Source organism: Myotis myotis, unplaced genomic scaffold (genome assembly GCF_014108235.1).
Source record: "Myotis myotis isolate mMyoMyo1 unplaced genomic scaffold, mMyoMyo1.p scaffold_m19_p_1, whole genome shotgun sequence".
Lineage (NCBI taxonomy): Eukaryota > Metazoa > Chordata > Mammalia > Chiroptera > Vespertilionidae > Myotis > Myotis myotis.
Window position 1 is genome coordinate 147,928,404 of NW_023416313.1, and position 21,242 is coordinate 147,949,645.

The 21,242-nt window shown below is 45.4% G+C and overlaps 1 protein-coding gene across 3 annotated transcripts in view; it reads left to right on the forward strand.

Moving 5' to 3' along the window:
- The window catches only part of SLC7A8 (solute carrier family 7 member 8), a 50,747-nt gene that overhangs the window by 17,391 nt on the left and 12,114 nt on the right, over positions 1 to 21,242 (forward strand). The window contains exons 1-4 of one of the 3 annotated variants that reach the window (XM_036355530.1): positions 11,546 to 11,678; positions 18,424 to 18,549; positions 20,047 to 20,200; positions 20,819 to 20,942. In XM_036355530.1, coding sequence (XP_036211423.1) covers positions 18,525 to 18,549; positions 20,047 to 20,200; positions 20,819 to 20,942 — 303 coding nt within the window. In that variant the 5' untranslated portion in view covers positions 11,546 to 11,678; positions 18,424 to 18,524. Of the gene's footprint in view, positions 1 to 11,545; positions 11,679 to 18,423; positions 18,550 to 20,046; positions 20,201 to 20,818; positions 20,943 to 21,242 lie in introns of those variants that run through there. The other 2 variants (XM_036355523.1, XM_036355536.1) reach the window with 2 other exon arrangements.

The window sequence follows — 21,242 nt, forward strand, 5'->3', positions numbered from 1 at the left end:
CATACGATTACCTGGTGTTAAAAAAAGAAGATACTTAAGTAGCTGCTCACAGGCATAGTAATTTTCATTGGCAGGGCTCTTTATACAAAGCACTTTCACTTATATGATCTGATAGGAGCAAATGACAAGTCCAGGAGCTAAGCTGGGCAGTGTTATAATTTTCCTAGTACCAATAAGGAAATGGAACCAAGCAGTGACTCACCCAAATGACAGGCCCTAAGTAGAGCCCTGGTCTCCTGATTCCTTCTCTTTCTAGCACACACATTGTCCTGGAGCAGCAATTCTCAACCTGTGGGTCGCGAACAATGAAAATACATCCTACATATCAAATATTTACATTACGATTCATAACAGTAGCAAAATTACAGTTATGAAGTAGCAACGAAAGTAATTTTATGATTGGGGGTCACCACAACATGAGGAACTGTATTAAAAGGTCGTGGCATTAGGAAGGTTGAGAACCACTGTCCTGGAGGCTTCTGCTGATTGTAAGATTTTTCTGACATTGTCCACCTCTACCTCAACCTGCCAGCTCACATCATTTTTTTAAATTGATTTCAGAGAGGAAGGGAGAGGGAGAGAGAGATAGAAATATTAATGAGGTGAGAGTATCACTGATGGGCTGCCTCCTGCTTGCTCCCACACTGGGGATCAAGCCCACAACCTGAGCATGTGCCCTGACAGGGAATGAACCATGACCTCCTGGTTCATAGGTCGATGCTCAAATACTGAGCCATGCCAGCCAGGACCCACTCACATCTTAGAACTCTTTGGAAGGAGAGTTTAGATGTGTGAGTTGGGGCAAAATAAATGAATTATCAGTGGTCCCTTGATAAATTTTATATCTAACTGGGAAGAAAAGCTAATAGACAGATTCTGTGGTTAGGATTCAAGAACAGTAAAAGTTCAAAGAATGGGAAGGATTTCTGTGAGCTGGAATAGGTTAGAGAGGCTTTATAAAGAAGTTCTGCAACTTATATTTCTAGGAAGTTTCAACATTTAATCTCTGATATCAGAAATCTCCGAGCCAGGCTGCTGGAGACTGCATCTCTCTACCACTTTTCTATGGCTGTGAGTGCTTGGCAAAGTAACCTGCCTCACCCTACACAGGAGTGTGTAGTTGCAAGGATTGCATGAGACACTTGGGCACCTTGTAGCCCAACCATTAGTCAATGAAGGTGGTCAATGAGGGTAGTTACTTGGTGGTTGCTTGCTAGCTAGATCTAGAGATAGAGAAGGTGGGGGAGGGGGAAGAGGATGTGAGAATGCAGGAAGAGTGCTATTTCTGCCACCAGACAGGCTAATGGGGCTTAGAAGGGACCACATGAGTGCTGGCCACTGCTATTTCAGTGTCTCATGCACACAGACACGGCTTCCTTTTTCCTGCTGATGCTGCTAGTGTCTGAGACAAGAACTACCCTTACATTCCAACTAGAAATCAAGAATCTTGAGGCTGTTCAGTCTGTCCCTTCAGAGAGAAACCAGGCCACAGGGGGTAGTTCTCTGGGCAGCTGGATGCTACAGGTCCCTTTGCATTCCCCAAACCCACTGAGGGTAGGCGACATCTTAGGCAAAGACCTTCTGGAGTAGTATAGCTTCTGGAGGAGTATAGCAGATCCCCTCAGGCCAGATAGGTACAAACCCTCCCAAGATATGAAAATTGCTCCTGCCTGTAGCCCTGTTCCAGAAAGACAGGTTGTACACAGTCCCTTTGGCAGCCCACACCTCCCCTGGACACTGCCAGCACCAAGCTAGGAGGACTTTAGAAACTCTAATGACAAAAATTATAAGATCCTCCCTTTTCCCAATTCCTGACATCAAAGGTTCAAGAAAGCTTATCTGGCCGGTCCTCTGCCTTCTAAGTAGAACTGCAAAGACATTCTGACCAACTTAACAGTGGTCAGTCTTGCCCGCCCGAGATAGGAATTTTCCAGTGTTCTCCAGATATGTGTTCAAATAATTTTCCACCTGCATACACAGAAAAATGTCCTTAAACCCAAACTTATTCCTCCTTATTTCCTTGGGGGAAATGCAAAACAGCTCCTCGCTTCACCTTGTGTGTCCCCCGCTTCTACCCAGATGTGAAGGCCATGTGGAGTCCCCAACTCCTCTCTCCACAGGGGTACACAGGTGGACATAGCCGCACACCCATACTTCCTCATCAGACACTCCCAGATGCTTTGAGTCTGTGTGCAAAGATTTTGTTTTCTGGTTCATCAAGTGCTTTTTTTTTTTTTTTGGTAGCCCACTTTTACAGGCCCCTCAAATCCTCCCTTAAAGTATCCAGTAAAATAAATCAGAACCAGGCTGTTAGAAAGGCTTGGTGGATGCTACCTTTTATTAAATGCTGCTATCTTTTATTCCAGCACCCCTCCCACCATCCTACAGCCTCACCCCATCCTCTCAGCAAGTGCCAGGCATGTCAGCCGTGTAGAATAGGCCCAGTGTTCCTTGGCAGTAGAGCCGAAATTGGCCCAGTCCAGCTGTATTCTTAAGAGAAGCAGTAGAGAGTTTGGGGATGGTCTGTATGTACTGATATAAGAAGCGCTGCTTTCTGCTGTGTCATTTTGGCGTGCTGGTGTGTAACGGAGGGCATCAGGTTGAGGGAGCTGGAGGACAGGGCAGGAGCCCAGCAGGGAGAACCGGTGTGGCAAAGCCCCTGGCTGGGGTTTGCTGTGGAAGGGAGGAGATGAGGTCAAATCTGGTTCCATGGAGCGTTTTTAAAATAGATCAGATGAAAAATGATGGTAGACGAACCAGATGGGGGTGGAGAGACAGAAAGAACCTGCTGTAACTGGCTTGCCTGCTCCAAGTCTGGAGGGGGAGGGGAGGAGAGGAGAGGGAGAGAGAGAGAAGGAACTGCGGATTTGTATCATGCTTATGCAACTGCAGCTGCCACTTTGAGTTATTTTATGATTTAGGTCAAAGCTGATTATTCACTGCTGAGTCAGCAGAATGTTCCTAGCCACCAGCCAGTAAAAAAAAAAAAGAAAGTATTTTACGTTTTAATTAAATGAAAAGCCTTTCTCCTTTCTCCAGAGCATGCATATTAGTGGGAGGAGTTAGGAAGGAGGGGAACAGGAGGTATTAAAACTTGGTTTTGGTACCTTCTTTTGTAATCTGTTTGAGTTTTTTTTTTCTTTTTCTTTCTGTTTTACTTTTTAGTATTCCTAAGTAAATAACTGTATTCTCTAGGTGAAAGAGACAGTGGTCCTCTTATCTTCACCCTCTCCCCTGTCCAGCAGTCCTGGTAACAATGGATAGTTATCCTTACAGTTCTAAATAAAATGCATCTATCAATGTACCTATCTGGGTATATAGACATCCATATTGATTGGTTATTTCTGCAGCTTGATCTTTCATCAACAGTTCTTTTGGTTATTACCTGAGTTTCTGGTTATAAACAAAGTTGTCCCAGTGCCACAGAGGAGCACCGGTGTTCTGGGGTCCCCCGTTTGAGCTTCTCGCTTCCTAACACTGGGTTTTCCTTTGGGATCTGTTTGTCTCCCCTCCACCCCCCCACCCCCCTCCCAGGGACCAGACCGCCTTACACTCAGGCAGCTTCCTGGCCTCCTTTCTCTCTTTTGGAGCTGGAGTCATGTCCAGTATCTGAAGTAGATTTGTTTTCTTCTTGTTCAAGTTCCCCTCTTCTCCCTTCATGCCTTGTACTAACGAAACTCCTTTTCCTTTCTCACCCTGAGAACAGAGTACCCTTCATGGGTTTCACAAGTAAAAATGCTGCTTATCTTGTTTTCTATCTCTCTACTGAGATTCCTGATAGATTAGTTTTCCAGGAGCAGATTTTTTCTTCTTACGTTACTTTCAGCCCTGAGTTGCTCTGCAATTCCTCTATAGAAAGGGTAGGTGACTCTCCAAGAAAGTTTCCTGGTGCTTGATGCAAGATATTGTTATAGATAAACTGTGTGTGTTGGTTTGCATGTCTCTTACAAATTCACCCCTTGACATCAGAGGATTCAACAGTCTTTCTTAGCGTCTAAATCCCTTAATCTCCTTTCATTTTCCTTTGAGGCTTTATATTCTTGAGCCTCAAACTTCTCATCCCTGAGCACTACACATACTGCCTCAGATGCCTGGGCAGCACTGCCTTCTTGCCCTTCTCTCATCCCCAGAAAGTTCTTTGGGTGTCTCATCAGCCTTGTATACGTATATGAATCCAGACAAATACAGAGTGAACTAGATTCGATTCCCATATAGCTTAGCCCCATTTTTTCTGTACATCTGCTAACTAGCCAACATTTAAAATATAAATCTCTTAGGTTTTCAACTCTCTTGATTTTTACACAATGATCAATTTGACTGAAATCCTATTTTTATTATTATAATGTATTAAGATGAAAATTACTTTGTAAATGGACTTTCTAGAAGAAAAAAGAAAAGAAACTGCAAATCCATCATTTAATTATCATATTGAATTCCTACACTGAGTAGAGCTGTGGCATTATTTATATAGTCTTAGGAGAAATTAAAGGCTAGTGAAGAGATTGGTTTACAAACAAATAATTACAATACACTGTGATGACAAAAGCTGCTTCCAAGTTGGGAAAGACCTCTAGCCGGTTTTGCTCAGTGGATGGAACATCGGCCCACAGACTGAAGGGTCCCAGGTTTGATTCTGGTCAAGAGCCCATACCTGGGTTGCAGGCTCAATCCCCGGCCTTGGTTGGGGTGTGTGTGGGAGGCAACCAATCGATATGTCTCTCTCACATTGATGTTTCTCTCTGCCTTTTCCCCTCCCTTCCACTCGTTCTAAAACATCAATGGAAAAATATCCTTGGGTAAGGATTAACAACAAAAAACGTTGGGAGCGAATCCTTAGGGAAGGCTCCCAGGTTGAGCTAAATCTTGAAAGGCAAGTAGGTAGGCTGCAGATGGGCATAAAATAGAACAGGCAGGTAGAGGGAAGGACACAGGCAAGACTTGGGGTCAAGCCCTAGCCAGTTTGGCTCAGTGGATAGAGTGTTGGCCTGTGGACCAAAATGACCCAGGTTCAATTCGGACCAGGTTCGATTCCGATCAAGGACATGTATTTTGGTTGCATGCTCCTCCCTGGCCCGGGCCCTGGTCAGGGCTCATGCAGGAGGCAACCAATGGATGTGTTTCTTTCACATCAATATTTCTCTCTGTCTTTTCCTCTCTCTTCCACTCTCTCTAAAAATCAATGGAAAGACCTAACTGGTTTGGCTCAGTGGATAGAGCGTTGGTCTGTGGACTGAAGGGTCCCAGGTTCGATTCCAGTCAAGGGCCTGTACCTTGGTTGCGGGCACATCCTCAGTAGGGGGTGTGCAGGAGGCAGCTGATTGATGTTTCTCTCTCATCAATGTTTCTAACTCTCCCTTCCTCTCTGTAAAAAATAAATAACATATATTAAAAAAATAAAAGTAAATAAAATAAAATAAAAATCAATGGAAAAATATCCTCAGGTGAGGATTAAAAAAACAAAACAAAAACTCTTGTATTTCCTAAGTAAGAAGAGCGTAAAGGTGTCTTAGGGAAAAAAAAAAAAAAAAAAAGACTTGGGGTCAAGAAAGAAATGGCCTGTTGGAGAGAAGCAAGTACTTTTGAGTCGGTGGAGCCCAGGAGAGTGGCAGGAAATGAGGCTGAACAGGTGAGCAGGAACCAAACCTGGAAGGATCCTGTACATCATGTAGAAAAGAGCAGACTTCACTCAAGGGATGGGGAACCACTGAAGGATCTTGATCAGTAACATGCTTAGGTTCACATCTGAGTGAAGAAAAGACCATGACCCTTGAAGCAGGGAGATGCGTTAGCAGACTAAGCATTTGTTTAGGTTAGAGAGGCAGTTGGCCTAAAATAAAAACAAAGTTACAGGGGGGAAAAATGAAAAAGATTCAAGGGTAGAATCAGCTGGCCATGTTGATTGATTGATACTCAAAGGAGGGAAACTATTTTATCTACAAATCAAAATGAAATACGTTTCAACTAACTGTCTCCTGCATTTGTGATGAGCAGTTACGCATTCTCTGTGTTTCTGCCTCCCATGTCCTCTCCAAAGCCCAGAGGAGCACTGAATAGTCTTTTGTTGGAGTCTTCCTCAGGGTGATTGAGGAAGGATGCTGCTCAAAAGCCTGCTCTAGAGTAATATAACTTAACAGGGGTTGGGACTCTCGGGAAGTGTTACATAAATGAAAATCACAATACTTTGTTCATTCAACAAATATTTATCAAAGGTCCAGGATGTGCTAGATACTCTTCTTGGCACAGGGGATACAGCGATGAACCAGAAAATCTTCATTCTCATTTGCTGCAGCAGCAGAAAATTAAACCTTTTCTCTTAAGTGTTTATTGAGTCCACTTGTGTGTCTTCTATAGGTACTGCAGGGTAGTCATTATCAAATATTCAAATGTCTCTTCTGCTCCAGGCACTGTGTTAGGCAGGAGAATACTTAGGCACGCTCAGTCCAATGGATGATTATGACAAGTACATAGGGAATTTCAGTTCCAAGTAGTAAGTTCCTCCAAGAGGACAACATTCAGGGAGCTGGATGTAACAGAAATGGGGGTTCTCTGGGGGAGCTCCAGGTAGTTCTGGATAGCCACAGCATAGACGAGGAGGTAAGAACTGTAGATAGGAGTGAAGAGCCGGACATAAAGGACCTCATGGGCTATGCTAGTGAGATTTACTCTAAGAGCAATGGGAAGGGATTCAAGGGCTTCAAACAGAGAATTAACATTATCATATTTATATTTTAAAAGAATCAAAGCTGAAAGAGTAAAGGATGAATTGGAGAGGGGAAAGAGATCAAAGGCAAGGAACCTGGCTGGTGTGGCTCAGTGGTTGAGCATTGACCCAGAAAGTAACTATTAAATTCCCAGTCTGGGCACATGCTGGGGTTTTGGGCTCAATCCTCAGTAGGAGGAGTGCAGGAGGCAGATGATCAATGATCCTCTCTCATCACTGGTGTTTCTCTCTCTCCCTTTCCCTTCCTCTCTCTGAAATCAATTTAAAAATTTTTAAAAACATATTTTTATTGATTTCAGAGAGGAAGGGAAAGGGAGAGAGAGATGAAACATCAATGATGAGAGAGAATCATTGATCGGCTGCCTCCTGCATGTCCCCCACTGAGAATTGAGCCCATAACCCCGGCATATACCCGAACCAGGAATGGTTCATAGATTGACACTCAACTACTGAGCCACACCAGCCGGGCAATAAAATAAAAATTTTTTTTAAAGATCAAAGGCAAGGAGACCAGTTACAATGTGGTTACAGGAATACATGTTAGAGATGACAATGATGTGAATTAGGGATGGAGCAGTGGAAGTGGAGAGTAGATGTACAGTTGACCTTTGAACAACACAGGTTTGTACTACACAGGTCTACTTATACATTGATTTTTTTTCCTAATAAATATAGAGTTGGCCCCCCATACCTCCCTGTTTCACATTCATGTATTCAATTAACCTTGGGTCAAAAACAGTATCTTCATTTTGTGGTTATGAATCTGTGGATGCAGAGAGCTGACTGTGTGCATTGTTCTACACTATTTTTCATAAGGGACTTGATTATTCAGGATTTTGGTATGGGAGGTGGGGTCCTGAAACCAACCCCCCTTGGATACCCAAGGAGGATTGCAGTTAAGTTTCTGGGGAGACAAAAGTAGTATGCACATTTTCAACTGCACAGGGATGGGGGATGGGGTTGGCACCCCTAACCCCCATGTTGTTCAAGAATCAACTGTATTTAGCATTTACAAAATAGCATTAGCAGGATTTGGTGGTTAATGGTGAGAGAGTCAAGGATGGTACATTCCTGTTGGAATACAGGTGAAATAGATCAAGAAAAACACTGGCTCATTTTTGTTGTTGTTAATCCTCAACCAAAGATATTTTTTCCATTGATTTTTTGAGAGAGTGGAAGGGGGGGAGAGAGAGGAAAGAAGGGAAGGGGAGAGAGAGAGAGAGAGAGAGAGAGAGAGAGAGAGAGAGAGAGAGAGAGAGAGAGAGAAACATTGATATGAGAGAGACACATGGATTGGTTGCCGCCCGCACGCACCTCAACTGGGGCTGGGATTGAGCCTGCAACCCAGGTATGTGCCCGTGACTGAGAATTGAATCTGCAGCCCAGTGCTTGGGCTGGTGTTCTAACCACTGAGCACAATGGCCAGGGCAGGATCCTATTTTAATGTCTTCTCATTGGTGTGGTTCAGACTGGGTTGAGTTGGCTCCTCAGTCTTTGTCACCCTTTCTATTCACTCTCTAATACTTAAGATTCATTGCTAACCCTTGAGGAAGACATCCCCTATGCTTTTGGACTCCATGCCTCTAATGGCAGAGTAAATACCCATTCAGTGCTATTTCATCTCCTCCCTGACCTGTTCGGCCTCTGGAGTATTCCTAGTGCCTATAGCCCTGGGAATGAAGATATCTCAGTTGCCCTCATTTTACATTTCTGTCAGAGTAATTCAATATTTGAACAACTATTGGTATAGTGCTTTTAAGTTTCTATACTGTAGTTAGCAATTACAAAGAGTTCTCCTTCCTGAGAAAGCCATTGGTGTTGAACACTTCTGCCCATTAGTCAAAATCCAATCTATTCTCAGATCAGGATGTAGCCACTGGCTACCTGAGAAGTCGGGGCCTTCTTGTTAGTTTCTTTTCTTTTTTTTTTTTTCCCAGTCACCCTTGACATTTATTGACAATAAATATTTCTGTGCATTTAATATTTTCATGAGAACCATATTACACTATCAATCAAGATGAAGGCCATGTGTGCTCACTGAATATGGCACATAGTAGACTCTTCTTGTTTGTTAAATGGGCAGATATACTAGTATACACAAATAACAACATCAACTACATCTCTATTCCTTTTTTTTTTATTGCTTAAAGTAATACAAAGGGTATTACATATGTGTCCATTTTTTTTCCCCCTGCCCTAGACAGTCCCCTAGCCTCCCCTATCCCCCAGTGTCTTATGTCCACTGGTTATGCTTATATGCATGCATACAAGTCCTTTGGTTGATCTCTTACCCCCCTCCCTCCTGCCCCCCAACCCTCCCCGGCCTTCCCGCTGCAGTTTGACAATCTGTGTTAGTTTCAATATGCTTCAGTTCTGGTCCAGATCATCTCCTCTTTCCTGGCTTCCCATAGTGTCTCTCCTGGTCTCCAGTTCTTGCTCTCAAACTGGAATTCTTCTGTTCAAAGGGTGTACATAGCCCAAGTCCTGGAAATTGAGGAACGAGGAGCTTATTCCTGAGAATGGGTCCACACCCTGCTTGGAAAAATAACAGAATGAGACTGAGGTTCCCTGAAACAGTTTTCCTGGCGTTCAGCTTTCACCAGTATGGAAACAACTTGCTGCCTTTTTGAAACCAGCCTAGCCGCTTAAATTCTCCACTGGCCTTTTGCTGCTGACTCTCAAGGATCACTCCTCTCCTCCCCTCCCCCCAGAGGAGCCGGCACCTATGGTGTATGAACTCACCCATTAATTGTGTCTGATAAACTTTTAAGGGCTAACGTGACACACCACATTTATATCCTATGCCCAAGAACATAAAATCAGACCACTCACAGAGTGAAGCCTAGTGGTACTGGGAGCTTTGGGAACAGGAGAGAGGGCAAGATTTGTTCTGAGAGCTTAGCAAACTTGAGCACAAGCTGTCCTTGGAATTGGGTTATAACTGGTGTTGACATAAGAACCTGTAGAGAACTTTTATTAAAATTTATTTGAGTTAAACAGAAGATGCACCTGGAAGCAAGATCTCAGAAGACTGAGATAAATGCTTCTGAGAATAACAGTTTGCTATTTCTTTTATGCATTTCAGATTAAGGAGGGAATGTAAGGAAGATTGCATGAAGGCGGGAGAAAGCAAGGCACGGATTGGATTACAGGATAGTTAAGATTATGTTCTCATGCTTTAGAAGCAGGGGTCTGAAAGGGTGGTCAGGTATTAGAAGGAAGAGTCTAAAAGGGGACATTTCAAAAGTGTGTTAACCTAGATGCACAGAAACAGTGCACAGGGCTTGCGTAAGGCAAAGCTAAGCCTTTTACTAAAGAAGTTACATGCCTGGGGCATGACTACTTACCATGACCTGCCCAGTTAGGAATTTATGGTCAGACCACCCTGTGCGGTTACTTTCCCCAGAATCCCTTTTTTCATCCACACTGTCCAGTCTTGGGAATTCTGCAGCCTGCGTTCAGGTTTATAGACCATTTGACATAAGAGACTTGAGCATCTGCAGATTTTGGTGGATACTATCTGAGGATGAGAGAGTCGGACTAGCCCTCCCAAGCTCCGTGCAGACGCCCTCAGAACTCTTCCCATCCCCCTTGCTCCGAGTCTGGGAGGCATCAGCCCTGAGAATTGGGGTGTGAGATAACAGGAGTTACCTTTAGGCCTGGGCTGGAACAGTAATGAACAGGATTAAAATGGGGCTCCCCGAGGTGGCATGGTGCCCTCTGTCTGTCTCCCTGCTTTTTGAGTGTCCCGTTTTTCTCTCCTCCTCTCAGCTCAGGAGCCTTGCTAAGCTCATGCTGGAGAGAGAACTATTCAGCTCTTGGAAAATGCTGAGCAGGGTGTTTGGGCTTCTTGGCTGAACTCAGTACTGGATGGTGATTCAGCAAAAGCTCCAGGTCCAGCAACTGGCACTTGCCATTGGAGGGATTAGGATAAAAAGGAAGGGGAAGGGAGAGCCATCAGAGGAAGGGGTAGAAGTAGGAGCTTAGCTGGAAGCTCCAGGAACAGCTGTGATTCAGGGCCTCCAAAAGCTCACAGCGCCTCTGCGCCACTCCTCCTCTGCTTGTTTGTCATTGGAGGGGAGAGGCCCTTCCAGAAGGCCCAGCACAACCCCTCTCCTCAGGGGGGCTTCTGAGACTTCTCGATGTTTCAAGAAGAAAGGGGCTGGGTGAGCAGGGCAAAATGTTACTGTGGTGTGGGTGACGGGCTAGGTCTATTTCAAAGCCTGTTTATGGACCTAACAGGAGCTGGGAGCAAAGCTTAGTTTATAAGTACCGGCTACTTTGATATTTGGGGTTGCTGTTGCTTTGTTCTGATAGATTTGTCTTTCACCAATCAAATTATTTACGTGTACAATAATACTAACGTTTGTTTTTAGAGACCTGAGACTTTATAAGGAGGCTCCTCACCCCATATGAAACCGCCTTGGCCCCAGGCGAGCAGGGAAGGATTAGGACGCTGGCTCTGTAGTCACAGTCCTACCACAATTGTCCTCCAGCCTTTTTGAGGAACGAGCTCGGGCTGGTCTGCACGGGCGGAACGGGGACCTTATCTGAGCCTTGGGTTGTGTGCCTTAGAACTCAAACAGGGCTCCGTGTTTTCTTTGCCTATCAGTGCCTTTTGGCAGCCGGCACTAGTTACCTCCTAGATCTGGAAACGGTTAGGCAAACCAGCCCAGAGCAGCCTTTCCACAATTAGAAACACGTGCCCAGCTCCTTCCAAGAGCAAAGGGAGACGGCCAAGGAGCCCGTCCAGCCTATCACGGAGCGGAGCGTCGCCACACCCCTTCCCCTCCCGTCCCCTCCGCTGGCTGGGTGCTCTCCGCGCTCGGCTTGGGCACAGGAGGGCTGCTCTGAGGGGCGTCAGCTCGCCCCTTTTGCTCCAGGTCCAGAGGGAGGGAGTCAGGGGAAGCTGGCCAGAGCGTGGCAGAAGGCAGAGAAGGGCACACCACAGCCAAAGGTGAGACAGACCTGCACTCTGCCAGGCACATAACCAGGTGAAACGTGCGCTGCTTGGGAGGGCTGAGGAGCTCCTTCCCAGAAAGGTGCTTACTTTGAAGTTATGGAAAGGAACAGGCTGTTCTATTTCTACAAAGTGGTGTCACTAGCTTCCCTGTTCAGTAACTGCCTGCTTAGTACATTCCATCTTTCTTTTTTCTGTCCTGGCCCCTTCTCTCTCTCTTCTGCACCTCAAGATCTCCCCACCCCCCTTGATGTCCTTCTCCCCCTCTCTATTTCCCCCTCCCTCCTTCCTCCCTTCTATTGTTTCTCATGCTCACTCTTCTCTCTTCTTCACCATCTGTCTTCACCCTCCCTACTGTCTGCTTTTTCTGAAAAGACAAGGAGAGGCCTGGTTTTGGAAATTCTAAAGGAAAACAAGGCTTTCCAAGTTCCCTCCAGCCCAGTCCTGAGAAAGGGGCAAGCCAGCAAGACCAAGAAATCCAAATGGAGTTCCCTGAGTTCCAGGAACGTGTGATGATGACATTGACAAGGGCCCAGGGGAGAGGACACAAGGCAGAGAAACAAGTCTGCCTGTGAACAGTTACGTTCTAAATCCCTGAGGATAATGGACATGACTCTCTTGGTTTCTGAGGAGCAGTCATCTTAATCTTCACCTTTTTGCCACATCTTATGTCCAGCTGCCCAGAAAGCAACCTGGTCAGTGTCTTCAGGTAACAGACTCAGAGCCCAGTGGCACTGTCAGCAATGCCCATGGTACCACTGACAAGAGCAGGGTGTGGAAGAGCTGGGATGCTCGTGTGGCGTGAAAATTTGCCAACTAGATCAGCACATGGCTGATCTCCCTTTCACTGCCCACTTACAGAGATCAACACCACTTCCCTCCACTTGGTGTCTTGCAAGGCAAGAGAGGAACTCCTTTGGGGTCCTGGTATATGCTGCCTGGTTGCTCTTTAAAAGCTTTTCTCTTTAAGGATATGTAGTCATCCTGCTTCCTGGTCTATCTGTATGGTGTTTGGCCCTGAATTAGTTTCCTGTTGCTGCTGGAACAACTTACCACCAACTTAGTGGCTTAAAACTACACAGATTTATTCTTTTTTTAAAAAATATATTTTATTGATTTTTTTACAGAGAGGAAGGGAGAGGGATAGAGAGTTAGAAACATCGATGAGAAAGAAACATCACCCTAGCTTGTTTGCCTCAATGGATAGAGTGTCGGCCTTCGGACTGAAGGGTCCCGGGTTCTATTCCGGCCAGGGGCATGTACCGTGGTTGCGGGCACATCCCCAGTAGGGGGTGTGCAGGAGGCAGCTGATCGATGCTTCTCTCTCGTCGATGTTTCTGGCTCTCTGTCCCTCTCCCTTCCTCTCTGTAAAAAATCAATAAAATATTTAAAAAAAAAAAGAGAGAGAAACATGGATCAGCTGCCTCCTGCACACCCCCTATTGGGGATGTGCCCGCAACCAAGGTACATGCCTCTGACCAGAATTGAACCCGGGACCCCACAGTCCGCAGGCCAACACTCTATCCACTGAGCCAAACCAGTCAGGGCCCACAGATTTATTCTTATAGTTTTGGACGCCAGAAGTCCTAAATTCAAGGTCAGGAAAGCTGTGTTCCTTCTGGAGGCTCTGCAGAGAATTGTTTCCTTGACTTTTCCAGCTTCTAGAGGCCCCCTACATTCTTTGGCTCATGGCCCCTTCTTCCATCTTCAAAGTCAGCAGGATGGCATCTTCAAAGCTTTCTTTCTCCTTCTTTGATCTCTGTTTTGGTCATCATATCTCCTTTTCTAACTCTGACCCTCCTGCCTCCTTCTTAAAGGATTCATAATTACATTGGGGGGGGAAATAATTACATTGGACCAAGTCAGATAATCCAAAATAGTCTCCCCATCTGAAGATCCTCAACTTAGTCACATTTGCAGAATTTCTTACATTATGTAAGGTAACATATTCACAAGATTAAGATATTGACATTTCTGGGATTCGATTCTTCTGCCTGTCCCATGAGTTCTGATGCTATTGTCAGAGGGAAGAAGTAAATTAGAGGCTTTTGTGACTCCCCAGGGAGCAGAGTCTGAGGCTCAGAGCTGAGATGGGGCCAGAAACGCCTTCTCTGCAGGAAACTTGGAGCCCACCCCTCCTACTTGGCAGTTGAGAGGCCCTGGGCTCTGGGCAGGGCATGAGATTACTGGGGTTACTCTTGCCTGACTCATTTTTTTTATCCCTCCTGTCACCTTGACATTAGGCTTTTCAAACTGGGCTAATTAAAACCAACCCCTGACTTAAGCATCTTCTTGATAGTCTTTTCACCTTTATTTTTTTAAGCCAGGAAACAAAGAAGAAAAAGCCCAAGAAATACAGACAAGCCTGGGCCTCCATGGGGACTTTTAGAGAAGCAGCACCTGCCCTAACAGGCAGATTACAATGAACAAGAACCAGAGTTTTATGCCTTTTTATTATCTTGTCCAGCTGGGCCAAAATTATAAAATTCTCCCTGTTGCTCAGGTCTCCTCCTCATATAGGAAGCATCTCTGATTCCCCCGGGCTGAGTTAGGGACTCCTCATGGACACCCGCTGGCTTCCACGAGAGCTCTACCATTACCACATTGTTTTGTGATTGTCTTTTAGCTCGCCCATCTCCCCTCTTATGATGTCAACTTCCTAAGGTCAGGGACTTGAATCTTATTTATAACTCCCCCACTTACTAGAGTGCCTAGCATGTGTAGGCCCTTTATAGATGACAGCTGCATGGATAGATGGATGCATGGCTGGCTGACCGGATGGATGGATGGATGGATGGATGAAAACCCTCACATTGCAAGCTGCAGTGGCCACTGGTCCCCATCTACATGTGGCTTCCCTGAGATCACTGTATATCTCAAGCATACAGAATTCAGGATCTGGCTGAGAAGAGAGAGAAAACATAGCCGTCAGCAACAGAAAAGGATGCTGGATAGCAGACCGGCAGAGTCAGGAAGCCTGAGCAGGGCAGAGATTTGGCAAGCACCTGGCAAGTGTTGCCTTCACTCACTGACCTTTCCTCTCTGGATGGAGGCTCAGGTTTCAGCTGCTGTGAGGGAAGCTGTCCTTTGGTACCAGGAGACTGAAAGTACCCTCTTTTCCTTTGGTCACATGCTGTGGTGGCCTAACTTCGGGTGAAAGATCATCCAAGGCCTGCAGCCATTGTTCCAAGGAGATTAGTGTCATAGGCAGCCTGTCTCCCCACCTCATTCTCAGGAATTTTCTTTTTATTTCTGAAAGATCCCTGTAAAGGGGAAAAGTTAAGTATTAGCCAAGGACTGGGTTCTCGTGAAGTTGTGGCGATAAGCAGGACAGAAGACACATACCTCAAGTTTGTTTGACAAGTGTCACTTCTTTGAAACATCTCTGATCCTCCCAGGCTACTGTGGGGCTGACCTTTTGAAGGAGTCTTCCTGGCTGCCTTAACAAGGAGATGATTTTGTGTTTTCTGTCCCAGCACATGGAAAAACGGCCACATTCCCCTCCTGCTTAGTTGTCCTTCTCTGTCCTTATTTCCTTCCATGAACTTTCTTGGCACATCCTTGCCTCCCGCTCCTCCCATTGGTGGAGAATAATTTTCTTCTCTGCCCCTTGTTCTATAACCCTTACCTATCCCTGAGCCACATGCATAGCTTTTATGTTCTAAACTTCCTTTCTTTCATAAATCAATCTCCTTTATTTTTTAGTCATTATTACTTATATCTGCTGAACTCCTGGGACCCAGGGCCCAGCCTCATCCCTAGCATGCCTCAGAGCCCTAGGAAGAAACCCAGTTGCTTAGAGTGATTTGGGTTGGATTGTCATGTGGCATGTGATCCTGAAATCCTTATTGAATTGAGTAAGATAAACCAAATGTGTATTTATCAAGGACATCCCAGTCCATCTGGAACATTCGAGTATTTACTAAATGCTCTCCCTGTTCAGGCGCTTAATATCCTTCCTCCCGCAACGTGTGTTGGTTCTCCTGGTATGACATTATCTTGGATAACAGCCCCACGACAAGTTCAGAGCTTCTACTCTTGAAGTCAAGTTTCCTCTTGCTCTTTGGCTCTGTGAAACCAACTGAGGATTGTGTCTCCTTTTGATGAGTTTCCTGGAGAGCAGGGGGATTAGTGTGCATTGTGACATGTGTAGACTCTTGAGATTGGAGGGCTAATGAACTAAGACATTTTCTTTATTCAAGTATCAAATATTTGCTGAGCACCTAGCAGCTGCAGGCATCAGTAATATGCTCTGGGATTAAAAACATGAAAAAGTCACAGTCCCCGCCCTCCTAGTCTACAAGGAGACAGAGAAATAGAAACATCATTATAATATAAAGAAATAAATGCCAAAATTAGATATAATCAGAGTGGTCTGGGAAGACAGCGGAGGGACAAACTTTGGTCCTTGTCTATAAAATGCAGCTGATAAATCTTACCTAATAGGCACATTGTCAGGAATAAGTAAAGTAATAACGACTCATGGAACAGGTGACATTTGAGCTGGTCTTGAAAGATGAGGAGTTTGCCAGGTAGAGATGGCACAGGGAAGAAGGTTATAGAAGAATAATGTCAGGTCCTTACTCTGCCAAAATGTTCTCAGAATCAAGGTTGGAAAATATTTGGAAAGTAAATGCACACTTTCAGGATAAGCTATTGATAGAACTTGATCAGCTGTATACTAGTATGTGAAATCAGGCCTGGTTAGTGGCTTGAGGGAAGAGAACGAGTCTTGTGCTTTTTTATGCATATGAATTGTACCCTTGGAGAACTAAGGGGCATCCTGGTCACTGTTTCAGAGGGAGAGGAAGAGGATTTTAACTTTCCCCCCTTTATTCTCAAGCACTTCATAACCACCAGGAAGTTGACTGAGACTCCTGTTCCTGTATCACAGAGCTCCCGTGGCTTACTTAGGGACTGTGATGGTAAAGCAGTGGGCCCCTCCATCGTAGCACTCAGCCTGCGCTCTCCTGCAGCCCTGGAGGTTACACATTCTTGGTATCTCTGTGAGAGCCTATGACTCCTAGGAAAAGAGGCAGATTAAAAGTTCCCCAATCCCCTCCAAGAAAATATAGGGATAGTGGGAAGAAATACAGGAAAACATGCTCAACATCATTAATCACTAGGGAAAGGCAAATCAAAACTATAACAAATAAGTGCCCATCAGCAGATGAGTGGATTAAAAAACTGTGGTACATCTACACAATGGAATAGTACGCCGCTATAAAAAAGAAGGAACTTTTACCTTTTGCAACAACATGGATGGAGAGCATTATGCTAAGCAAAATAAGCCAGTTGGAGAAAGATAAATATCATATGATCTCACTCATATGTGAGATATAATGATCAACATAAACTGATAAACAAAAATAGATCCAGAGACAAATGGCAGGGGAGGTGGGGGGGGGGGCGGGGGCGGGGTTAGAGATCAACCAAAGGACTTGTATGCATGCATATTAGCATAACTAATGGACACAGACACTGGGGCAGTGGGGGCTTGCCCTGGGGGGCGAGGGGTGGGAATGGCTAGGGGGGGAGTCAGTTGGGGAGGGGGGAGGAGACATATGTAAAACTTTAGACAATAAAAAAAAACTATAACAAAATGCCACTTAACACCTATTAGAATAGCCAGACTTTTAAAGCCGATAGTAGTAAGTGCTGGCAATGATGTACAGCAATAGGAACTTGCACACATTGCTGTTGGAAATGCAAAATGATGCAGCCACTTTAGAAAAAACAGTTTGGCAGTTTCTTACAAAGTTTGATATACATTTACCATATAGCCCAGAATCCCACTACTGTGTATTTACTTGAGAGAAATGAAAAACCCATTCAAAGACCTCTACAATCTACTTAAAGATTTCTGTGCAAGCGTTCATAGCAGCTTTGTTAATAATAACCAAAAGTGGGAGCAACCCTAATGTCCACCAGCTGCCAAATGGAAAAATCAAACTGATTCATTTATACAACAGAATACTACTTGACAATAGGAAGGAACAAACTAATATATATAGATAGCAACATGAATGGATCTCAGAAGCATGATGATAAGTGAAAGGAGCCAGACACGAGGCTACACATTGTATGATCCCATTTATGTGACATTCTGGAAAAAGCAAAACTGTAGGGTCAGAAATCAAATTAGTGATTGCCAGTAGGGGAAGGGACTGACGTCAAAGAAACGCAACATACAAGAGTGTTGGAAATAGAAAGTGTGGTAGTGATTAAACAACTGAATACATTTGTCAACTCTCAACAAATTGCACACTTAAAAAACAAATTGTATTCTATATGTATAATGCCTTGATAAACCTAAGTAACTAACAATTCCCCTAAACCTCTGTTGCCCCAAAACCAGGCTCAGAAAGATGAAATCAAGAATCCCACCAGCTGCTCAGAACGCTCCTTGAATATACAATGGCTTGAAAACAAAACCTACAATGGTGCCCTGATCAGCTACTGATTTCCCCTCCAAAGCCAGGGTCCACACTTCCATGCCTACTTCTGGCTTCCAGCCCTGGGCAGGGCATATTCTGACCAAGCTCTAATTTGTGGCATGTAATCCCCATTCATAACCCACTAACTGAGCCAAAGTTTCTGGACACTGGGGCTGAGCTTGCAGATTTGGCTGGTCTACTACCATTCCATCATTAAGAGCAAAGAGCATTTCTGCTTCTGTGCAGAGAGTGTCCTGCAGCTTCATTATGGCCCCTGATGGTATGTTTGGGGTCTTTCATTTCAGTGCTGCTCACATGGGTCAACTGCTCCAGTGTGCGGTGGGCCACCAGGGTTCAAGATATTTTCACAGCTGGGAAGCTCCTGGCCCTGGCCCTGATCATCATCATGGGGGTTGTACAGATCGGCAAAGGTGAGTGTCATTGAAACCACGGGACCCCGCCCCTTGAATGTACACCCACCCACCCCTCATACTGTCTTTGGGTGAATGCCCACCCTGAGATTTCCCAATTCTGGCCTTAAATGACTTCTCTTCCTCACTTGCTTGACAAAGGGGAAGAGAAACCATTTTCCACAGGAAGTAGAATGTGCCTTGCCTATTAGCAGATTCAGTCTTTCCATGCTGACCTCATGACTCTGAAGACCCCTGATCTCTGGACTCCTATGGCCCTCTCACCCCAACCCCAGGGAAGCTACCTGCATCTTATATCATACCTTGTCCATATCTTCAAATGGGGGGACAGAGGAGGAGATTTTATATGTTTTTAAATTCCTCATAATCTCTGCAGAGAGAGCTCTACGTTCCTGGGGCCCTTGCCAACATTCCCCACTGGACTTGGCCCTTTTCAAGCCTCAGTCTGTATTTGGTTTCCATGGGATCCGAAGCACCACAAGGCTCTGCCCAGTGTCACTGCCTCCTGGGGAAAGTCAGATGACAAGCCCGCAGGCAGTGTGGGTGCCTGGATTTTCACTCCAGGAAACATAATTAAGGTTCTGCTATATAAAATGTCTGCAGTTATTTTAATCAGTTGGATTAAGTTCTTTAGCAGGTTATATTGTTTTCAGGAATTTAGACTGAAGGAAATCACTGCGCTGTGTTTTCAAAATAGAGTCCCTCCTAATCTGGCCCCAGTGCTGCCTCCTGATCATTCTAATCTCCTTATTACTGTCCCAGTGCCAGATCACAAATGAATAAGTAAAGTGTGAGCAGTTACTCTGTGTCTCACTACAACCTCAGTCAGCAACCTTTCTGGAGGGACCTCTGTGTGCAGGGCACTGTGCTACAGGATGGGAAGGAAACGTATAAACTCTTGGCTGAAGGTCCCTGTCCTCAGCAAATCTATGCCATGAAAAGGGAGACCAAACACACCCCTTAGAGACCGTTGGAGCTTGTCATAGAAAGCAGGGCAGGTTTGAGCTAATATAGCATTATGGAAGCTTATGTTTTGAATGTTTGTTGTTCTTGACACTTTCTTTATGAAAATGTACAAATTTAAATATCAGGGAAAGTGCTCAGGAGACTGCCAAGGGCTCTAATCCTGCCTCTCCAAATCCCAGCAGGCCCGCTCCGATTTACCCTGCTAGTCCCTCAAGTTACTTTGCCCTCCTGGTGACCTTCCCTTGACCTTTCCTTCCAAGTCCCTTTGCTTTGTAAAAAAAGAACATTCAGAGCTGCACTTTGAATCTGAGCCCCCATTGAACTAATGGTTAACAGGTTTGGGAGGTCCTCAAGTCGTATTTCCCTCCTCCTATATGGGTCCCACTTCTCCAATCCTTGAGGCTGACTGGAGACAAGACAAAGAGCTGGATCATCACTGCAGGGAGTGGTGGAAACCAGACCAGGGAGGCCAGTGGCTGCCAGGCCTCTGACTGGTCTCGCTGAGCAGCCTCCTGCCTCTTGTGTCCACAGGAGAATACTTCTGGCTGGAGCCAAAGAATGCATTTGCGACTTTCCAAGAACCGAGCATCGGCCTCATTGCACTGGCTTTCCTTCAGGGCTCCTTTGCCTACGGAGGCTGGAACTTTCTCAATTACGTGACTGAGGAGCTTGTTGATCCCTACAAGTGAGTTGAAATAGCCCAGCTCTTCCTCTCTCCCTGGAAAGGCCGAGGCACCTGCTACTGGAAAGAGGGAACCAGGTGTCCACTGCCCAATTCTCCTCCTCCCATCCCCGATTCTGACTATGACCTGGTCTATCCTGAAGAAACCGTTATTTCCCAGGAACTTAGACCACTTGCCATTCAATCTGCCAGGAGAAGAAAAATGACCTGGTGACTCTACCAGAGTAGGTTAAAGGCTGAAAATGGTGCTGAGATAACACTACTGCCTTAGAGAATGAAATGTGCCCTGAATGGTTTCCAGGCATCTTACTCACCTGTTTTGGGACAGGTGGGTCTTTATGTCTTGAGGCAGGGGAAGGGGTGCATTGTGGAGATTCTGGTCAATAAAAAAATCAATAGGCGTGGAATGTATTTCCAGCCTAAGCTGTTTCATTTCCTTTAAATTATTGTGCCCATATTGAGATAAATTCCTCCCCCCACCCCTTCAGGAGGAGGAAACATCACAGAAGGCTGCAAGGTCAGCTTCATGCAGCAAAACAGAAGGCACTCCCTGGACCTCATGATGAGGCAGATGGTCCCAGGTGCCAGCCCTTCCCCCTCTCACCTCCTCTCCCTCTACAGGAACCTTCCCAGAGCCATCTTCATCTCCATCCCACTGGTCACATTTGTGTATGTCTTTGCCAATGTCGCTTATGTCACTGCAATGTCCCCCCAGGAGCTGCTGGCATCAAACGCAGTCGCTGTGGTAAGAAATCAAACTCACAGTCCCTCAAACCAGGAAGGTTGACATAGATTTGCCTGCTGAGCTACCCCCACTTTCCCCTGGTCCATGGATTTGTGGAATGGGAAGTCATCCCAAGTCCTTAGGGCAGAAACCACACCTTCAGGTGCCCAGAAGCAAGCTGATGGCCACGCTGAACCTAGAAGAGCCACAGTGGCAGAGCTGAGTAGTTACCACAGAGACTGTATGGCCTACAGAGCCGAATTATTTATTATCCGACCTTTCACAGAAAAAGTTAGCTGACTTCTGATCTAGGGCACTTTA